Source organism: Ambystoma mexicanum, chromosome 9 (assembly GCF_040938575.1).
Source record: "Ambystoma mexicanum isolate Mex_15411 chromosome 9, UKY_AmexF1_1, whole genome shotgun sequence".
Classification (NCBI taxonomy): domain Eukaryota; kingdom Metazoa; phylum Chordata; class Amphibia; order Caudata; family Ambystomatidae; genus Ambystoma; species Ambystoma mexicanum.
The window spans coordinates 907223706-907243174 of NC_090931.1; the positions used below are offsets into that span (position 1 = coordinate 907223706).

Below are 19469 nucleotides of genomic sequence, written 5' to 3' on the forward strand. Positions count from 1 at the left end.
TTGAGGAGTTAAGTCTGGACAGTTTGGAACACGCCTCAGCACAGAGCAGCGAATACACCAGGAAAGGGACAAATAGTGGTTAATCCTGGCAGGTGAGTGGATCACGAAGAAGGTGATGTGAAGAACTGTGACTGTGGTAGAAGGTTGTGTTGGAAAGAAGTGGCAATTCCCTTATTGTGTTTTGGTGAACTGTTGTATAACCATCCCGATTGAAGTATACATCCTGATTAAGGTGTTGCTTATGAAGAAGAAATACAATGTGATAGAAAGTGATTGGTCTTTTGAGAAAATAACCTTTTACATTCACTTTTCAACTTGCTCTATGAAGAGAGACACTTTTTGGTTCACCAAGCAGGAGGTTGTGAAAACATTGACAGTCTTAAGAGTGAGAAATCTGTTTGCAACTTTGCCAAGTGAAGGACATATTCGATGAAAAGAAACTGTGTATTTTACTTGGACTGGAACTTGGCTAGTGAAAATAACTTTGCTACAATAGAACTTTGAAACATCCCAAATTGATCCAGGGGTAGGGAATCCAACCAACCCTTGTCACAAGGATTTCTTGTCTTCTTTGTTTGAATTGATGTTATGTGAAGTTGAAACCGCCATATCATTCCTGTATTACTTTGTTCTATGTATTAGTGTGGGTACAGATACTTTTGGACATTAGGTCATTTTGCATTAGACCTGGTTTGATAGGTAGGGAACAACTTGTTAGGTTAGGGAAAGATAGGCGTTTGTCTCAACTTTTATAATTTCATTAAATGGCGATTTGTGAGAAAACTCAACCTATGTGTCTATCTTCCATGTCTGACCCCTTATAGTAGGTACGTAGATGACTCAAAAGGAGTGAAGAACTCTGCAGTCCTTAGCCAGTGTGCAAAATGGGGCATATGGAGGTTTCCAAATCCATAAGAGTAATCCATTATGGAGAGGGATATTTTGTTGGAGAAGGCTTATGTCCAAAGCGCCACCAGGAATCATGCCATAGTTATTTGGTAGTTGATGGAAGATGGTAGTGGAAACTTCTAGAAGCTTGATCTGTTGAAGTCACCTGAATCACTTGAAGGCTCCTGGACAAACACCTTTTTCTTCTCACTTGAAGCACTGCTCAGATACTTAAATCAACCGTTATTTAATGTGCCATTGCATGTTATTAGAGTCAACCTACATAGAACAATGTGAAATAGTGAGAACACTTGATATTTTCGGCTTCAATAAGTGGTCTGCACCGTTTTATGAATGTACTTGTTGGAGCGACACAAGCAGAAAGTTATGTTCTGTAAATTAGTTCACCTCTGCTTGTATTGGACCATTCATGTACATTTGCTGTGCTTTAATGATGATTATCAGGAAGGTATTTACTTTGCGTGTAATGCACATTTTCATGCTGAAAGAATCCTGTCTATTTACTAATTTAATGTCCGCCATGTCTAATCTGTGACAAACCCCCACTGATGGAAGCCTACTTTCATCCTTCACAGGGTCATAAACTGGCCAGCATGAAAGGCCTCATAACAAATTTGGTGGTAATACGGCCAAATAGAATTATTGTTACAGTGAAGCATGTAGTAACTTGTTGGGGCTGCATTTTTGTGTCATGCAGACCCTTCAGTTATTCCTCATTTTGGAGTACAGTAGGGTTCCATGGGGACATGTCATCCTGCATGCAGTAATGCGTTTGTGTGGTGGTAATGTCGCCGTCACCACCACTCACTGCTGCGAAAGGTGGCAGAAAGATGGAGTAGGATGAGGACCACAGGGTTTCCAGAGTCTTAGACTCTGGAGCTCATGTTTTAATGAGCTGTAACTTAAATGGAAGGCTTAAAAGCCTTGAGTAAGGCTTTAGCGCCTTTCTTTCATGCCATGGCTAATGTTAAATCATTTGTATGGTGAAGAGGAGGGGCGGAACCCAACTTGCATGTCCGCTGCCTTCCTTCCTCTCCGCCATACAAATGCTCGAACATTTGAGCTAGCATGCATTTTCATGCCGGCTCAAATGCTGGAGATCTCTTTGGGGTCTGCCAGCTTTATGCACCAGCATAAAGCAGGTGTACCCCATAGGGATAAATTGTACACACTGTCTGACATGTGAGCATGTTGGGTCGGATTTAATTTCATTTGGGAACACTGCTTACCATGCGTGCATATTTAAGCAGCGCTCACAATGTAAAGTAAACACTGCCTGACATGTGAGCATGCCAGGCAGCGTTTACTCACTTTGCACAGCGGAGGATGTCTGGTTTAAAGTGGGGATATCCAATTGAACGACTGAATCAGTGGAAGTATAGAAACCACATGATGTAATAACAACCCTCGTAAATGGATAATAGTTCCTTGTCTATCTCTGCTGAATTTGAGCACAGAAAATGTGATTAAATACTAATGCACATTAGGTTATATTATTTTTTTCCTTTTTGTCTATCATTTTGGTATGTTTTGTATGTGGTTTAGTTTGTATGTGTATTGCATTTGTCATCACATTAATTATATTACATTGTTTGGTGTGTAAACTCTCTTCACTGAATTTATTTTGGAATATGGGCATGTGTGTGGGGCATCCCTCTTGGTTTCTAATGCTGCTATTTTCCATCATTACATTTTGAAATCTGTTTCATTTTTGTTCATTGCATTTGCAGAAATGTTGAAATTGTGTTTTTACCTTCACAAAACGTCCTTTGTTTAGAAACCAGGATGTAACCTGAACCCTTCAGCTCTGCATGACATTTGTGTAGCTAAAGCCCAACTCAAGTTTATTCTTCACAGTCGTGGCCTATTTTACTGCCCCATCCATAGCTGGCTCAGCAGCTCATCCTCACTACAGTGCTTTCATGTTGACTCCAGTCTAAATAGCATTTGACCATGTTAATAAGAAATCACTGGTAGCCACACAAATTACTTGCCACCCTAGAATCTGTCATAAATCACCAAAGTATCAACTGAAAAGGATACAGTAACCAAAAAAGGATACAATTTGGTAGGGCTTTTTCCGGATCCTATCTTCACACGCCTTGATTGTAGGCAGGTCAAATTAGACCTTCCAAATGATACAACTCTCTGACTGAATAAAACAGGCAGAGAGATGGATCACTGGAAAGGGCGTGGGAATTGTACAGGAAGTATACCTAAAATAGATAAGTATCATAAGACACTGTCCCAAGTTAAATACTAAGAAACACAGAATTGGGATTAATTCAGACACTGACCTTAAGGCTAAACTGAAGAATTCCAGGACAATATCTTGAAGAGTCCCAAGAGCTGAACAAACGACAAAGGAAGGGAAGATTAGTAAGGGAGACTTATCCCGAACGGCACGAGGCTCTCGCTAGATACTGGGTTGGTGCACCACAGGATAGCATCCAATGTACTGTGCACATTCACCTTCCAATAGTTCATGAAATACTTCCTTTCCCACAAAGAACAAAATAAGAATCTCACCTGTTGACTGTCACAGGTACCAAAAGTTTGAAGTAGTTCAGAAAAACACGTGCAGGATTGCACGCGACAGCATACACGCAGCCAAGCCAGCCGCGCCTGTAGACAGCGTTTCTGCGTGAAGAATTAGACACGCGAACAGGATTCACGCAGCCCTGGACAGCTGCGCTTGAAGTCAGTGTCCGCATGGAGATTTGGCACGCGAACTGGATTCACGCAGCTCAGGACAGCCGCGCTAGCAGACAGCGTCCGCGTGGAGATTTGACACGCGAACAGGATTCACGCAGCTCAGGACAGCCGCGCTTGCAGACAGCGTCCGCGTGGAGATTTGACACGCGAACAGGATTCACGCAGCTCAGGACAGCCGCGCTTGCAGACAGCGTCCGCGTGGAGATTTGGCACGCGAACTGGATTCACGCAGCTCAAGACAGCCGCGTTAGCAGACAGCGTCCGCGTGGAGATTTGCACGCGAACAGGATACACGCAGCTCAGGACAGCCGCGCTTGCAGACAGCGTCCGCGTGGAGATTTGGCACGCAAACAGGATACACGCAGCTCAGGACAGCCGCGCTTGCAGACAGCGTCCGCGTGGAGATTTGGCACGCAAACAGGATACACGCAACCCATGAATTAGCGTGTGGAGGAAAACAAGCTCAAATTAGGCCAAAGAAGTTTGCTGAAAGGAATGCGAGAACGCAGGTCTGAAGTTCAGCTACAAACGCCAAAATTGACTTAATCAGAAGCACCGAATGGAGTTTCCACGCTGCTTATGTACGCACTGCCGTGATACACGTGACGGACCTAAGTCACGTGAAAATTAACGACGTGAAAAATGCAGACGTCGTTTTCTGGGCAATGTATCGAACAACCTCCATTTTGAGTAAAAAGGTCTACTGGTTCTATGGGCGTAACTCATCTTGTATGGAGAAGTTGTCCCTGGTCCAGGTGTATGTCCGGCAGGCATGACAGTGCCACCCCCCAAAGGAGCAGCTACTCCCATTTTCGAGTGGAATCGTCTTAATAAAGCAGGAGCATGAATGTTCGACAGAGGTTCCCAGGATCTATCCTCGGGACCATATCCTTTCCAATCTACCAGATAAAATGTTTTTCCAGACCGCAACCTCATGTCCAGAATGTCATGCACTTCATATTCGTCTGACCCTTTCACTGAAATAGCAACAGGCCGTACAGGTAATCTAGTAGCATCCGAACACAGTTTGATGAGCGATACGTGGAAAACGGGATGCACTCGCCACCGTTGTGGCAAAGCCAGACGGACAGCAGCCGGATTTATAACTTGGAGAACTTCATATGGCCCAATGTATTTAGGCAACAATTTCCTTTTGCCGGGTATTCTCAAGTTTTTTGTGGACAGCCATACATTCATTCCTGCTTTGTAAACAGGTGCAGGAATTCTATGAGCGTCGGCATAGTACTTGTCTCGTTTTTTAGCTTGTTCCAATTGCTGCTCAATTTTTTTCTGTAGACTTTTAAGATCCCTAAAAGTACGTCCTGCTGCAGGAGTATCCAAAGACAAACTGGAGTCACAAGGAATGGAACGTGGGTGTTGCCCATACAAAGCATAGAAAGGTGAAGTACCTATAGCACTATGATAGGAATTGTTATAAGTGAACTCTGCTGCCGGCAAAACATTGATCCAATCTGACTGAAACTGCAAGCACAAACATCGCAGATATTGTTCCATAGTGCTATTGACTCTCTGTCTGTCCATCCGTTTGAGGGTGAGAAGCACTAGACAACCTGTCATCAATTAATAATGCCGAATTTAGTGCCTTCCAAAAACGTGACGCAAATTGTGATCCCCTGTCAGTGATGATCACTGAAGGTAGACCAAAAAACCGGAATATATGCCGGATGAATAGACCAGCCAGACCAGCAGTTGTTGGTACACCAATACAGGGAATGAAAAGCGCCAATTTTGTAAAGTAGTCCACCACCACCCATATGGTATCGTAGCCTTTATTTCTTGGAAGTTCAACCACAAAATCCATTGATATCATGTCCCATGGTTTTTGGGGAACTGGTAGAGACTGGAGTAAACCCACTGGTTTGCCAGGAGTAGTCTTGCATTGACTGCATACCAAACATGTTGAAACATACTTTATAACATCTTGTGTTTATAGACGGCCACCAACACCATCTTTTCAATAGCTCTAGAGTCTTCTTCTGTCCACGATGGGCGGCAATCAAAGAATCATGACCCCAACTGAGGGCTTTTTTCTGCATGGTATCAGTTGGTAGATAGAGTACTCCTTTTTTAAAAGGCAAACCATTGTATAAATCAATGTTCAATTCTTGGATCAATTGTGGATTTAGTTTCACCCACTCCTGTAAGTCGTTTTTCAGAGAAGGTTGTGCAGAACAACTACATATCACGTGATCTGCCAACAGCTTATTTTGTACCGATGATTCTTCTTTCACTTCTTCACCGATGCGAGACAAAGCATCAGATTTGACGTGTTGTCTGGCAGGGCGATAAGTAATTTGAAAATCGTATTGAGCAAAGAAAACATGCCATCTGGCCTGTCTAGCTGTGAGACATTTCATAGTTTTAAAAGCCTGAAGGTTTCTATGATCGGAATACACCATCACCTGATGTTTGGCCCCAAGAAGATGATGTCTCCACTCTCGGAAAGCATCTTTGATTGCAAGTAATTCACGCTCAGTGACAGTATAGTTCTGTTCATAAGGGGTAAGTTTACGTGAAAAGAAAGCAACTGGATGCTCCTCCTTAGTTTCTGCACAAACCTGCGAGAGTACTGCTCCTGTAGCGACACTGGATGCGTCTGCTTCAACGATAAACTGACCATCCGGCTCAGGATGCTGAAGTACAGGTGCAGTTGTAAATGCTTCTTTTAACTTCTCAAAGGAGGCTTGGGCATCCTGGTTCCAACAGAATGGAATTTTAGAGCTAGTTAAAGCTGTCAATGGGGCCACTGTTTTGGAGAAAGAACGAATAAATCTGCGATAGAAATTCGCAAATCCTAGAAATGACTGTAGTGACTTGACATTGTGTGGGATAGGCCAATTCAGTCTAGCTTTCACTTTAGAATGACTCATTCAAACACCATGATTGGTAATGTCATAACCCAGGAATTCCACTTCTTGTGTATGAAAAACACATTTCTCGACTTTAACAAAAAGTTTATTCTCTCTAAGTCTTTGTAAGACAGCTGAGACGTGTTTAACATGTTCTGGAAAGGATGATGAATATATCAAAATGTCATCCAAGTAAATCACCACGAATTGATCCATCATATCTTTGAAGATATCGTTCATGAAGAACTGAAATGTGGCGGGAGCGTTACAAAGACCAAAAGGCATCACTAAATATTCGTAAAGGCCGTACTGCGTCTTAAAAGTGGTCTTCCATTCGTCTCCTTCACGAATGCGAACCAGATTGTAAGCGCCGCGTAAATCCAATTTAGAGAAGTACTTGGAAGTTCCTAATTGGTCTAACAGGACATTAATCAATGGTAAAGGATACTGATTCTTTATGGTGATGTCATTAATAGCCCTGTAATCAATACAAGGCCTTAGGTCTCCTTCCTTCTTTGGAACAAAGAATAATGGAGAAGCAGCTGGCGATTGAGATGGCCGTATGAATCCCATATCCAGAGCTTTATCGATATATTCTTTCAAGACAGCATCTTCTTTGAGATTCAAAGAATAAACTCGACCAGTAGGAATTTTAGCTCCAGGAATCAATTCAATTGGACAAACATATTGCCTATGTGGAGGAAGCTGTTCTGCCTGACCTTTGTCAAACACATCGGCAAAATCTGCATATTCACTTGGTATATGTGTACCTTTCTGATGTACCACATTGATAGCAGAGATTCCCTCAATAGAGGCCAACATATGTGATTTATTTGATACCACCTGGCTGGTAAAGCAATGTTCATTACAAAAAACTGAAGGATATTGGACCAATCCCGTAACCCAGTCGATGGCGGGATTATGAAGAGTCAACCAATTAAGTCCAAGTATTATTTGGTATTGAGGAGCCGCAATGACATCGAAGACAATTTCCTCCGAATGACCATTTGATAGTCATCTGAATAGGTACAGTCTCCTGAGTTACCATACCAGAAATCAAGATTGATCCATCCACTGTATTAACAGTTTCAGGTTTGTTCTTGTCTATAAGGGGTATAGAACATTTCTTGGCATATGTGATATCAATGTAATTATTAGTGGCTCCCGAGTCAACCATAGCCTTGGAAGCCAAGTCTTGATCATTGAAACGTAAAATCATCTCAACAGCTATCGGTGCATGAGCTGGAAATGTAATGGAGTCCGATGTAACACTCGACACAGGGACTCCTGCTACTGTCGAGTTTTGGCGTTTCCCAAAGGCTTATTTGGTCTTTTAGGACATGCCGCCAATAAATGCTCGGGGGAACCGCAATACATACATAAGTTATTTCTCTTTCGGTTCTCTCTTTCGGCTTAAGACAACCGGCCTCTCAGTGCGCCAATTTGCATTGGTTCAGGATCATTCGAAGAATGTGCCGGTGTATCAGAACAAACTGGTGCCGGGTGAAAAGGTTTTTTCTCTCCTTTGCGGGCATTTCTTCGGGCGTCAATTTGTAAAATTAAATCAAGAAATTCTGAAAAACCTGTAGGAACCACTGGAACCGTGGACAAAGCGTCCTTGAGTTCTTCTGAAAGACCCTTGTAGAAAACAGCCGTCTTCTTGTCTTCCGGCCATCGGGTTTTGCCCGTTAATTGGTTAAATCGCGCAGTGTAAGCCAACAGAGGTTGAGTACCTTGTTGTAAATTCAACAACTCCAGATCTGTGGCTTGAGTAGCATAGCGCATAACAAAGACTTTGTTCATAGCCGCCAGAAGATCATCGCAATCGTACAACAAGGGGCTATTTGACACCAATAAAGGATTTGCCCAAGCAGCAGCTGTACCTCCCAAATGAGAAAGCACAAATGCTGCTTTAGTAGTAAGATCAGGAAATGAATTAGGCCGGCAAAGGAAATGAAGTCGGCACTGATTAACAAAGGTTCTATAGGTTTTAGGATCACCTGTGAACCTTTCAGGAGGAGCCAAGGGAAACTGTGTGGGCATAACCACTTTAAGAGTTTCCTGTGATACTGATGGTGTCATAGTCCCAGATCCAGATGCAATGGCTGCTGGAATCTGTACTCCCTGAGGAGTGACTTGCATGGCATCTTGCATAACATCCATTCGATGCCCTAGCATATCCTGTGCCGTAATCATTTCATTTCTCAAGTCAGAAATTAACTGAGTCAAAACAGTTATAGGATCCGTACCCTCCATGGCTTCTGATTCTGTCATAAATCACCAAAGTATCAACTGAAAAGGATACAGTAACCAAAAAAGGATACAATTTGGTAGGGCTTTTTCGGGATCCTATATTCACACGCCTTGATTGTAGGCAGGTCAAATTAGACCTTCCAAATGATACAACTCTCTGACTGAATAAAATAGGCAGAGAGATGGATCACTGGAAAGGGCGTGGGAATTGTACAGGAAGTATACCTAAAATAGATAAGTATCATAAAACACTGTCCCAAGTTAAATACTAAAACACAGAATTGGGATTAATTCAGACACTGACCTTAAGGCTAAACTGAAGAATTCCAGGACAATATCTTGAAGAGTCCCAAGAGTTGAACAAACGACAAAGGAAGGGAAGATTAGTAAGGGAGACTTATCCCGAACGGCACGAGGCTTTCGCTAGATACCGGGTTGGTGCACCACAGGATAGCGTCCAATGCACTGTGCACATTCACCTTCCAATAGTTCATGAAATACTTCCTTTCCCACAAAGAACAAAATAAGAATCTCACCTGTTGACTGTCATAGGTACCAAAAGTTCGAAGTAGTTCAGAAAAACACGTGCAGGATTGCACGCGACAGCATACACGCAGCCAAGCCAGCCGCACCTCTAGACAGTGTTTCCGCATGAAGAATTAGACACGCAAACAGGATTCACGCAGCCCTGGACAGCCGCGCTTGAAGTCAGTGTCCGCGTGGAGATTTGGCACGCGAACTGGATTCACGCAGCTCAGGACAGCCGCGCTAGCAGACAGCGTCCGCGTGGAGATTTGACACGTGAACAGGATTCATGCAGCTCAGGACAGCCGCGCTTGCAGACAGCGTCCGCGTGGAGATTTGGCACGCAAACTGGATTCACGCAGCTCAGGACAGCCGCGTTAGCAGACAGCGTCCGCGTGGAGATTTGGCACGCGAACAGGACACACGCAGCTCAGGACAGCCGCGCTTGGAGACAGCGTCCGCGTGGAGATTTGGCACGCGAACAGGATACACGCAACCCAGGAAATAGCGTGTGGAGGAAAGCAAGCTCAAATTAGGCCAAAGAAGTTTGCTGAAAGGAATGCGAGAACGCAGGTCTGAAGTTCAGCTACAAACGCCAAAATTGACTTAATCAGAAGCAGCGAATGGAGTTTCCACGCTGCTTATGTACGCACTGCCGTGATACACGTGACGGACCTAAGTCACGTGAAAATTAACGACGTGAAAAATGCAGACGTCGTTTTCCGGGCAATGTATCGAACAACCTCCATTTTGAGTAAAAAGGTCTACTGGTTCTATGGACGTAACTCATCTTGTATGGAGAAGTTGTTCCTGGTCCAGGGGTATGTCCGGCAGGCATGACAAAATCATCTTGTCTCCACTGTTCATTTCCAGGTACACACCTCTGCCAAGGGTGGACCACCATACCCTCCTCAACAGCCTGCTATAATTCACTAATGGACTGTTAAAAGCAATCTAAGCTGATCACTGCTCAAATGTCCACATCACTCTAGTGCTCGAAGAACCCCGGCAGCTTCCTTTTGCACCACATGCAGGGCCATACACACCAAGAAAATCACATTTACTGTTGAGAAAATTCTTACCTCTGGCTACCTGTGCACACTCAGGTTTATCCATGTTACGCCCAAAAAGCCAAGGGGCACAAAAGAATGAAACCAGGACGCAAGAGATCTCAGTCCTTGTATACACACTCCGGAACAAGCTCTCCATGTTACTAAGTCTCACCCCATTACGCCAAACATTTCTACAAAAACTGAAACCCCACATTTTTGAACTTTACGTAGAGCTGTGAAACCTCTGTCACTCTCCAGATCCTCTCAAGATGTCCCCTGGTCAACCTCTCCCATGAACCGATCTTTGGTAGGACTGTTGGTAGGTGGTATCCACTGTGCTTCCACCCAAGGATACAAATGGACCACAACCCCACCCGGTATGAAACCCTGTTGCTATGTGAAGTGTGTCTTTTCCCCTTGTGAGTAGTTCTGCGATCTACAAATACTTTAATTTAAACATACTTCTTTTCACTACCTTGGAATTGCTGGCAGTGCCAAAATTCGAATGTGTATGTCATGGAAGATATAGAATGGTGCGTACCCTACCTAATGCTTTACTGGATCACACACATTGACTTCCAAATAAAACCACCCTTTCAGTTTCCTTAAATGTCATGTGCTCATCTTTATTATTTCTTAACTGTTGCCTGGGAGTCCATTTATTTATGTAACCTTTATCTCACTCCTAGTGGATGGTGACCTCTTGTTTTCTAATGGAGCACTCCCTCTATGAATGAACCATTCTTCAGTTCTTAAAGGAGCAGTTTACTTGTAGTGCTTACATTCTGGTGCTGAATGATTTGCGCTGTTAAATGAGCTTTTCTTTCTTTTTCCCAGACACATTGAAGACAAATCCACTGTATTTGGCACAGCGTTGAACTACACGAGCATGAGAATCCTGGGGATCGGGCCTGATGATCTGGACCTGGTACGAGCAAGAAACAACCTGCACAGCAAAGGTGAGAGCAGAGATCAATGATCATCCCTTGAGCATAGAGCGTCATTCCTACAGTGCAGAGTGTAGGGTTCTGTACCCATGGCAATTCCCAAACATAGCAAGCAGAGTTCCAAACCTGAAGTATCTCTACATGTAGGGAAACTATCTATCGATGCACCCGGGGCACCTCCTTTCATAGAGAGTGGAGATTTGAACATGTAGCTGTAGGCCCGGCTCCAGGAATTTTCATCTGGGTGGGCCAGGTTTGTAATCAGGGAGGCCCAATTTCCATTGCGTGTGGTTGTATGAGTCCCCTAAACAAAGTGCTGGCATTAATGCAGATTTCCCAGATCTGTGATCCAGAAATAAATGTCTTCCCAGATCTGGAAAAAATACATTGGACTGCTCTCTTAAAGAAACAGAACAGAGCAAAAGAGAAACAAGGACAATAGTGTTGCAACATCAATCTACCTATTTTCCCTTTTCATCTGCTCTCTCCTTTCTATTATATCCACTTCTCCTTCACCCTCCAGCCACCTTCCTTCATCAGCTCCCCCTGACCACCATTCCCATTTTCTCCACTTCCACCTACCACCCCAAAAAACACTATGGGCCTCATTACGAGTCTGGAGGTAGCCATGCCGTTTTTAGCGGCATGGCTACCCCCAAACTCTGGTCCGGGTCCCGGAAAGGGGACTTACTGGGCCATTCTGACCTTGGAAGGCCCGTTAATTCCCTTTCGCGGGACCCGGACCCGGTACGTCCCCATTCCCATTTGAGCCCCCGTAGGGCTCAATGGGAATGGGGAGGATGCTAACAACGGGCCTGTTAATGACGGGCCCATTGTTAGCATCCTGTACTGCTAGCGGGTCCCGCTCTGAACGTCTGGTCTGGCCAGGTGTACAGAGCGGGACCTGCTGCAGAACTTGTAATGTGGCGGCCCGGTATGAACGGTGCCGGTCCCTTACCGGCACCTTTAATACCGTGGCCGCCACGGTCGTAATGAGGCCCTATTTCTTTCTTGGCATGGCTGGAGAGAATTGAGGATGATGCTTCCTCCTCCTCTGTGAGGGCTGGGCAGTGAGGCCCACAGTCTTTGTTCCATCTCAGATGATGTGCGCCCAACAATGGCACCCTGAACACTGTGGCTACTCCCAGCAGGCCCCATAGGTGCTTGTGGTCCCACCATCTTGTTGTAAAAGACAGCCCCCCCCTCCTTAATACTGGAGCAAGGAATATGACATTTTGAAGCAAATTCTTTTTACATTTTTTTAAATTATTGTATATTGGTTTATTATAATTATAATTGTTCTTTTATAACGCACTTAATACCAGGAACCAGTTTCTAAGAGCGGGCTAAGGGTAAACGTTAGGGTAGGGAGGGCTAAAGGAAGGATGCTGGGGGTGTCCCTCCCATTAAAAAAAAAAGTTAAAGTTAATTTCGGTTTTTGGTAAAAATAGATTCGGTCACTTCACCATTAGGTACATTTTTTTTTCTATCAAATCTACCCCATCCAACTAGTAAGAAAGCCGGTAACTACTAAAACCATGGGAGTTGTTTTGCCAGCAAGACACTTCAGCCAAATTTGTTCTGGGTTTTTGAGTACAAGATAAATAGTCCCATTTAACTTCTAAAAAATAACAAGTGAGACCCTTGGAAATCGGGGCAATAGATTATCAAGTGCTTCAATGTCTCAAAGTTCACATTCTTACAAAATCTACATGCAGTGTGCTCCTTAGTGGAACTTGGGCACAACTGGACGTAGGGTGCTAGCACGGCCAGATTTTTAAGTTCATGCACTAGAATTTATCTATAGCGCGACATCAGTCACTCCTATACAATCGCTTTTTCACTCTGTCTGGATCGCTTATCAGGTCTTCTACCTCAATATATGAAGCCAACAGTATGTCATGACAATAATACACAAATCTATTCACAGTAGGATTATGATGTGAATTCGTCATAATTCCCAGGTCCTCGTACAAGGAATACTCCACAGGAGTCAAGAATTTACAATAAAGCTGAATGATCTTCTAAATAGCTCGGGCCCCCATAGAGATCAACCCCAATTCGAACCATATGGCTGCAGTAGGGACCACATTTCAAATACATAAAACCTTTTGCCATATGAGCCCCCCCCCTAACCGGTCCCATAAAATCAATTGCCCATGCCTGCAAGGATTCCAGACCATATGACAATTTTGGTCGGACTTTACCCTTAATATTTTAGTAGGGGTATGATGGAAATCGTGCAGTATTTTGCTTTGATCTTCTGTAGCTGAATAAATAGGGCCCGCAGCTTACAGAGCAAGTGCTTCTTTATAATTTTCTTATTCAGATATGCAATAACTGGGCACCCCAGGTAGAACATATTATCCACTAGCTTGCATTTATCCTGGCCCAGTTTCCAAACAAAGGGAGTGTTCCTGTATTTTAAAATGTGTTTATTGGTATTTTCAGTAACTTCACTTACATAGTTTTCAAATTTGCCTTACCCATGTAAAATTGCAATATATTTTAACTTAACTTTTACAAACAACAATAACTGTCTCCTTGTTTTGTTTCTGCGGTTCTGTTTTCTTTGTCCTGGGAGGGGAGCTGGTGAGTGGCGGGAGTATTCGAGTTGTGCAAATATGGGCGTCGGGGGGTGGCCGCAAAAGGCCGGCATAGTCTTCGGAGGGCTCTCTTAGGTAGCCCTTGTCTGTCTAGCGGGCTGTTCGTCTAACGCCTTTGGTTCAGGGGGGCTTGCCGTCCGAGGGGTGGAACAATTGTCTGGTGAGGTCTTTCCATGCCTCAAGCACCATACTAGAGTCATCAGTGGACCTGGAGACGCATTCCTCCCATGTCTTGGTTTCAGCCAGCACCCATCTTTCCGTTTCGCTGTGCCATGTGTTGTACTGAGGTCCAGCAGGTTTCTTCCAAGACATGGCAATATTTCTCTTCGCCAGAATGCACGTAATGTCCATAAGTCTTGCCATGTGCTTGTGCTTGGCTAATCTGGGGTAAGTCCCCAATAGGCATTCCTCTGGTGTCCATTTATATTTGGTCATGCCTGCTTTCTCACACGCCTGTTTTACTTTTCCCCATAATGTCCTTGTTTTGGAGCATTCCCACAACATATGGATCAGGTCTGCTTTTTCCTCCATGCACCAGGTGCAGTTTTATTGTGCCTGCTTGTTGAATTTGGCTATTCAATGTGGGGTTAGATATGTTCGATGCAATACATTCATCTGTATCTGTCGGAATCTATGATTCCTTGACACCGCTTTGGGGAATGCGAGTGCTCTGTTCCACTCCCCCCTCAGTCAGTCCCTTTCCTATGTCGGTTTCCCATTTACTTTTCATTTCTTCTCTTGGGGTTGGGTATATCGCTCAAGTGTCCGTATATTTGGGATATTGGTCTGCTGCCCTCGCCCATATTGTATAGCAACATCAGGAAGGGATCCGTTTCCGGCTCGTCAGGCCATGTGTCCCATTTATGCCGTGCTGTGGTGCAGACTCTTTGGTACCATAGGAATTGACCTATGTGGATGCCGTCTTTTTCTTGTAGTGAAGCAAACTCTTTAAAGGTGCCGTCTTCGTAGAGATCTCCCCAGATGTAGACCCCTTCCCTTTCCCATAGTCTGATTTGTTTCAAGTCTAAAGCCGTCATGCATAGGTCTGCGAACAGTGGTACTTCTGGTGCATAGGAGTTCTGTGCGTGGGTGAGCATTTTTGATCTATGCCAGATTTTCTTCCCCAGGGTGACTAAGGTGGGTGTGTTTTCCAGTAGCTGTGAGGGCGCCCAAATCAGTTCCTTCAGTTGGAGCGGGAGGATCATGGTTTGCAGCAAGGGCGTTTCAGATGTGGGTTCGTCAGCTAGCCATTTGGACACAAAACTGAGCTGGGCAGCTAAATAATATTTTTCTAGGTTTGGGAGTTGAATTCCACCTTGGCTGTATGGCAGAGTTAATGTCGACAGCACTATCCTGTGTCTGTTGTTCCCCCATGAGAACTCCTTTATTAGCGTCTCTAGCAATCGGAAGAAGGGTTTATTAATGTAATAGTGTACAATCTGGAATCCATATAAACATTGTGGGAGTACAATCATTTTGATTATCGATGCCCGTCCCATCATCGACAGGGGGAGTTTCGCCAAGAAGTTCATTGATTTACGCAGAGCCGGGAGTGCTGCCTCTGTGTTGTGTTCATGCATCAGTGCAGGGGTGTGCAGTATTGTACACCAAGGTATCGAACAAGGTGGTCTGCCATCTCACCCCTACGGTCGGCAGTGCCCCCACATCCACATGCCTCAGGGCTGCTAGGGGGAACAGGCAGGATTTCGATTTGCTGAATCGAATTCCGGATACCTTAGAATAATTGTCCAAGACATTGAGCATGGTGGGCACATTGTGGTACGGATTCCTGACGTACAGAAGAACATCATCTGCGTAGAGTGAGATGATGTGATCTACACCTCCCAACCTAGTGCCAGCGTCAAAGAACTGCTTCCTAAAGTAAATGGCCATTGCTTCCAGTCCCAGTATGTACAGCATCGGGGATAGTGGGCAGCCCTGTCTGGTCCCTCTTTGTATGTCCCAGGCCTCTGAAACATATTTCCCGGATTTCATCCTTGCTCTTGGTCTGGTGTATAGTATTGTGATCCATCTAATAAACACGGGCATGCAGCCAAATCCCTCAAGTACAGCCACTAACCACTCCCAATATATAGAATCGAACGCCTTTATGGCATCTAGGGATAGCAGTGCGTATGCATCCTTGTCCTTGTCAGTTTGTGCTATAATGTGTTGTAGCCTGCGCAGGTTCATGGATGTGTTTCGGCCCGGCACAAAGCCGCACTGGTCGGAGTGTACTACATCCCCTATTATATTGCACAGCCCCTTAGCTAAAATAGTTGTTAAGATTTTCACATCATAATTGAGCATCGCTAATGGGCAGGGGTGAGTGTTCCTGTATGTTTTACGAATATGAAGGATTTTCGTCTTAGAATGAATAATCAACGAGTTCCCCTCTGCATAGATTTCAAATGCTTGAATTAAGCGCTGAAGACCTAACGTGGTCTGGTCGAACACTAAGAGAGCGTCAGCATAAACTAACCAAACGAGCCTAATATGAGACAATTTAGGGGGAGCAAAAGCACAGGGTGTTATACTTTCATTGATGTCCGATAGATATAGTTTGAAGAGGCAGGGGGCAAGTATGCACCCCTGCCCCAATCCTCTTTCAGATGGTATTTCCCTGGAAAGCATACCCTCAGTGTCCAGCCTTACTCTTAATTTAGAGTATTCATAAAGTCCTTTTATGAGGCACAATAGGCCCTCGGGGATCCCGCATTTTGAGAGCTTAAACAACACAGGATGCCCCTGTCAACAAGATGTAAGTTTGATTTTAGATCGAAAGACGCTAGAAGGGTATGACTATTCCCTCTTCCAAATGTTGTCCTACAGGCACTTCAAGATGATTGCGTTAATTCTGGTGCCTTGTCCCCTTCGAAATCAATTTTTTTCTTTTTTCTTTTTTTTATCTGTACGTGATTCACGTGCCCAGACCTCCCAATGGGACAACAAGACAGATGCAAAAATCTTGCTGCCTGCATCCAAAATGGAAATCGGGCAGTAATTTGTTGGTTCAGTTTTGGGGCCCCTTTTTATAGATTGGAATCACGTGAGCCAGCCTCCAGGACAAGGGATCGCAGCCTCCGGTCACTAAATGTTTAAATAGGAAGGAAAGGGTTATAGCCCTAGTCTCAGGGTCTCCCTTCAACAGCCGATTACTCAGCTAGTAAGAATGTGAGTTACTTGAGCAGATAATGAACTCTTGAATGAAATCCTGGTTAAGGTTCAATTCCAAGGCACATTCCAATGAGGGAGGTTCAAAGGGGGACTGGACCTGGGGAACTTCTGCATCAGAGTATAATTCTGTAAAGTGGGTGGCCGAGTCCTGCTCTGCAACTGCGTTAATCTGACATTCGCTGGAGTCCCTATTTAACGAGTTTATTAAGGACCAGAAACGTCCACAGTCAGTGCTGTTCAAACTAGTTACCATAAATTATACATCCCTTTGTACCAATCTAGCCCTTTGCCGCATACTCCAGTTTTTAAAATGCTGTCTAATCTGTTTAATTGCAGAAGTCTGAGACGAGATTTTTAGTGCAAACCGGGCCATTTGAATGTTAGCTTTCATAATAAATTTCCCCTCTGCAAGAGAAGGGTCGAACGCATGATTGTGGCGTCTGTTTTTTCGCTCGGAAAATGAACTAACTGCTCAAAATGGGACCTAAATGTATCCACACTAAAAGTGTGCAGTTTCCATTCCCATGAGGTTTTCATATTGAGGGCCTTCAGCCATGCGTTAAATCTGTTCACTCCATCAAGCCTCCATTAAGGGGCATATTTCTTATCATTTTTGCGCTCTTTCCCATTGTAATCCCATATTAAACACAGAAACCAGCAAGTTATGGTCACTCCAATCAGTGGGAGTAATTCTAAAAACACATAGACAAATTAAAAAGCATGGCGTCAACAAACATGTAATTGAGAGTTCACACACTGGTACCTTTTTTTCCCCCAAGTCGGGCCAAAAGCTGCACCCCCTTAAATGACCCATTTCACAATAAGCAGCCCTACGGCTGCCAGACAATGTACCCACTTCATACCATGTAGATCTTATTTTGGCAACCCCTTTTTAATGGGAAAACAACCTTGTTCAGTGATTTTTTCTGTTAACCGGAGGGCATGTAGAATTCAGATCCCTGAAAATAATATACTACCACACTCCACACCAGTCAGCCAGTCTGTAATAGTAGTAAGGAAAGTGCTTATGCTAGAGACTCCTGTGTGCCAACAAATATTTACCAGCAGTGTCATTCTGTGCAGGGTACAAGGAGTTATGTGGACCTCAATGGCCAGAATTCCCTGTGGGCAATCAAGTGTTCTAACAAAACATAGATTGGGGGGATTCCAAGATGGCGGACGAGCTGAGTGGACGTGCTTGAGCAGAGCTCCGTCCCCCAGCTCGGGCCGCAACAATAAAGATCTACATTTAAGCACACACCGTGCCCAGCGGAGCGCAGTCTCCCTCCAAGTCCAGGCGAGAAGAGAAGTCCCAAGAAGGGAGGACCTCGCACGAGCAGCCGAGCCCTTCAAGAGACTCCGACGCAGAGGACGGGCGAGATCCTGTAACCCGTCCCCGGAGCAGTCCAGAGATGCGGAACAGACGGGGAAGCCAACCGCTGGCGGAGCCCCCCACGCCCAGCCTGCAGCAAGGAGCGGAGAGCCGATCCTCAAGAGGAAGGAGCGGAGGCCAGACGAAGAGGACCACCACAGAGGACCCAGGAGCGGCCCCGGAGAACTCCCAGACAGATCAGGGGAGGGCGCCACCCCGACACAGCGAGCCCATCAACGGACAACGCAGTCATCCAGGCGAAGACAGGGTCCCGACAGAAGAAGCCACCATCGAAGCGGAAGACCACCAGCCCCCGGACGATCCCGATCGGAGGAACGAGGGGGATCCGGCCGCGGCAACAAGCCACCAGAGGATGACGGGGATCTGCAGAAGCGCTAAATCTCCAGACACTCGGGTAGGAGGAGGGGGGGGAGAGAGAGTCCAGCATCGGCCGACCACCCCCCCTAGAAAATATTGCGGCGCCCCAGAGCACCCCAAGGGAAGATTTAGCGGGCCGGGGGAGCCAAGAAGCTAACGACCTCGACGCCACAAAGAGGGGAGAACAAGGCCCCAAATCCAAGCACACAAACCACACGTAGTGGCAGGCCGGGGCCTACCCCGCATTGATAACGCAAAACCGCTCGGCCGCGGGGTGCCAATCCATCCCCCCCGCGAGACTCATACCCACTTAAGCACCGGGGGGTGTTGGCCCCTCGCCCCACCAAACGGGGGAAATTTAAAATAAAATTATAAAGAGAGGGACAAAACAAAACCTGCAAACCCCCAAAAAAGAAGGGGCAGCACCGAGAAGCAGATTCGCGAGGGATCACACCTACTCCCTCGAGAGATCGACAAGGGGGCTCCCGGCAAGCAATAAAGAACCCCCCAGACACTTAACAGACCTACAGCGAGATCACCGAAAACCGTGCGCAGGTCGTGCAACATCACAATAAAGGGTCACAGAAGAGGACACCCCACAACCGCAAAGGACATCACGCGGCGAGCCTAAAAAGCATGCGGATTAGCGCGGCCTGCCTGCAATT

General features: G+C 45.2%; 1 protein-coding gene across 2 annotated transcripts in view; it reads left to right on the forward strand.

The window, feature by feature from the left end:
- The window catches only part of LSS (lanosterol synthase), a 315876-nt gene that overhangs the window by 89023 nt on the left and 207384 nt on the right, over positions 1-19469 (forward strand). For both annotated transcript variants that reach the window (XM_069616042.1, XM_069616043.1), the window contains one exon: positions 11162-11283. In XM_069616042.1, coding sequence (XP_069472143.1) covers positions 11162-11283 — 122 coding nt within the window. The remainder of the gene's footprint in view (positions 1-11161; positions 11284-19469) is intronic.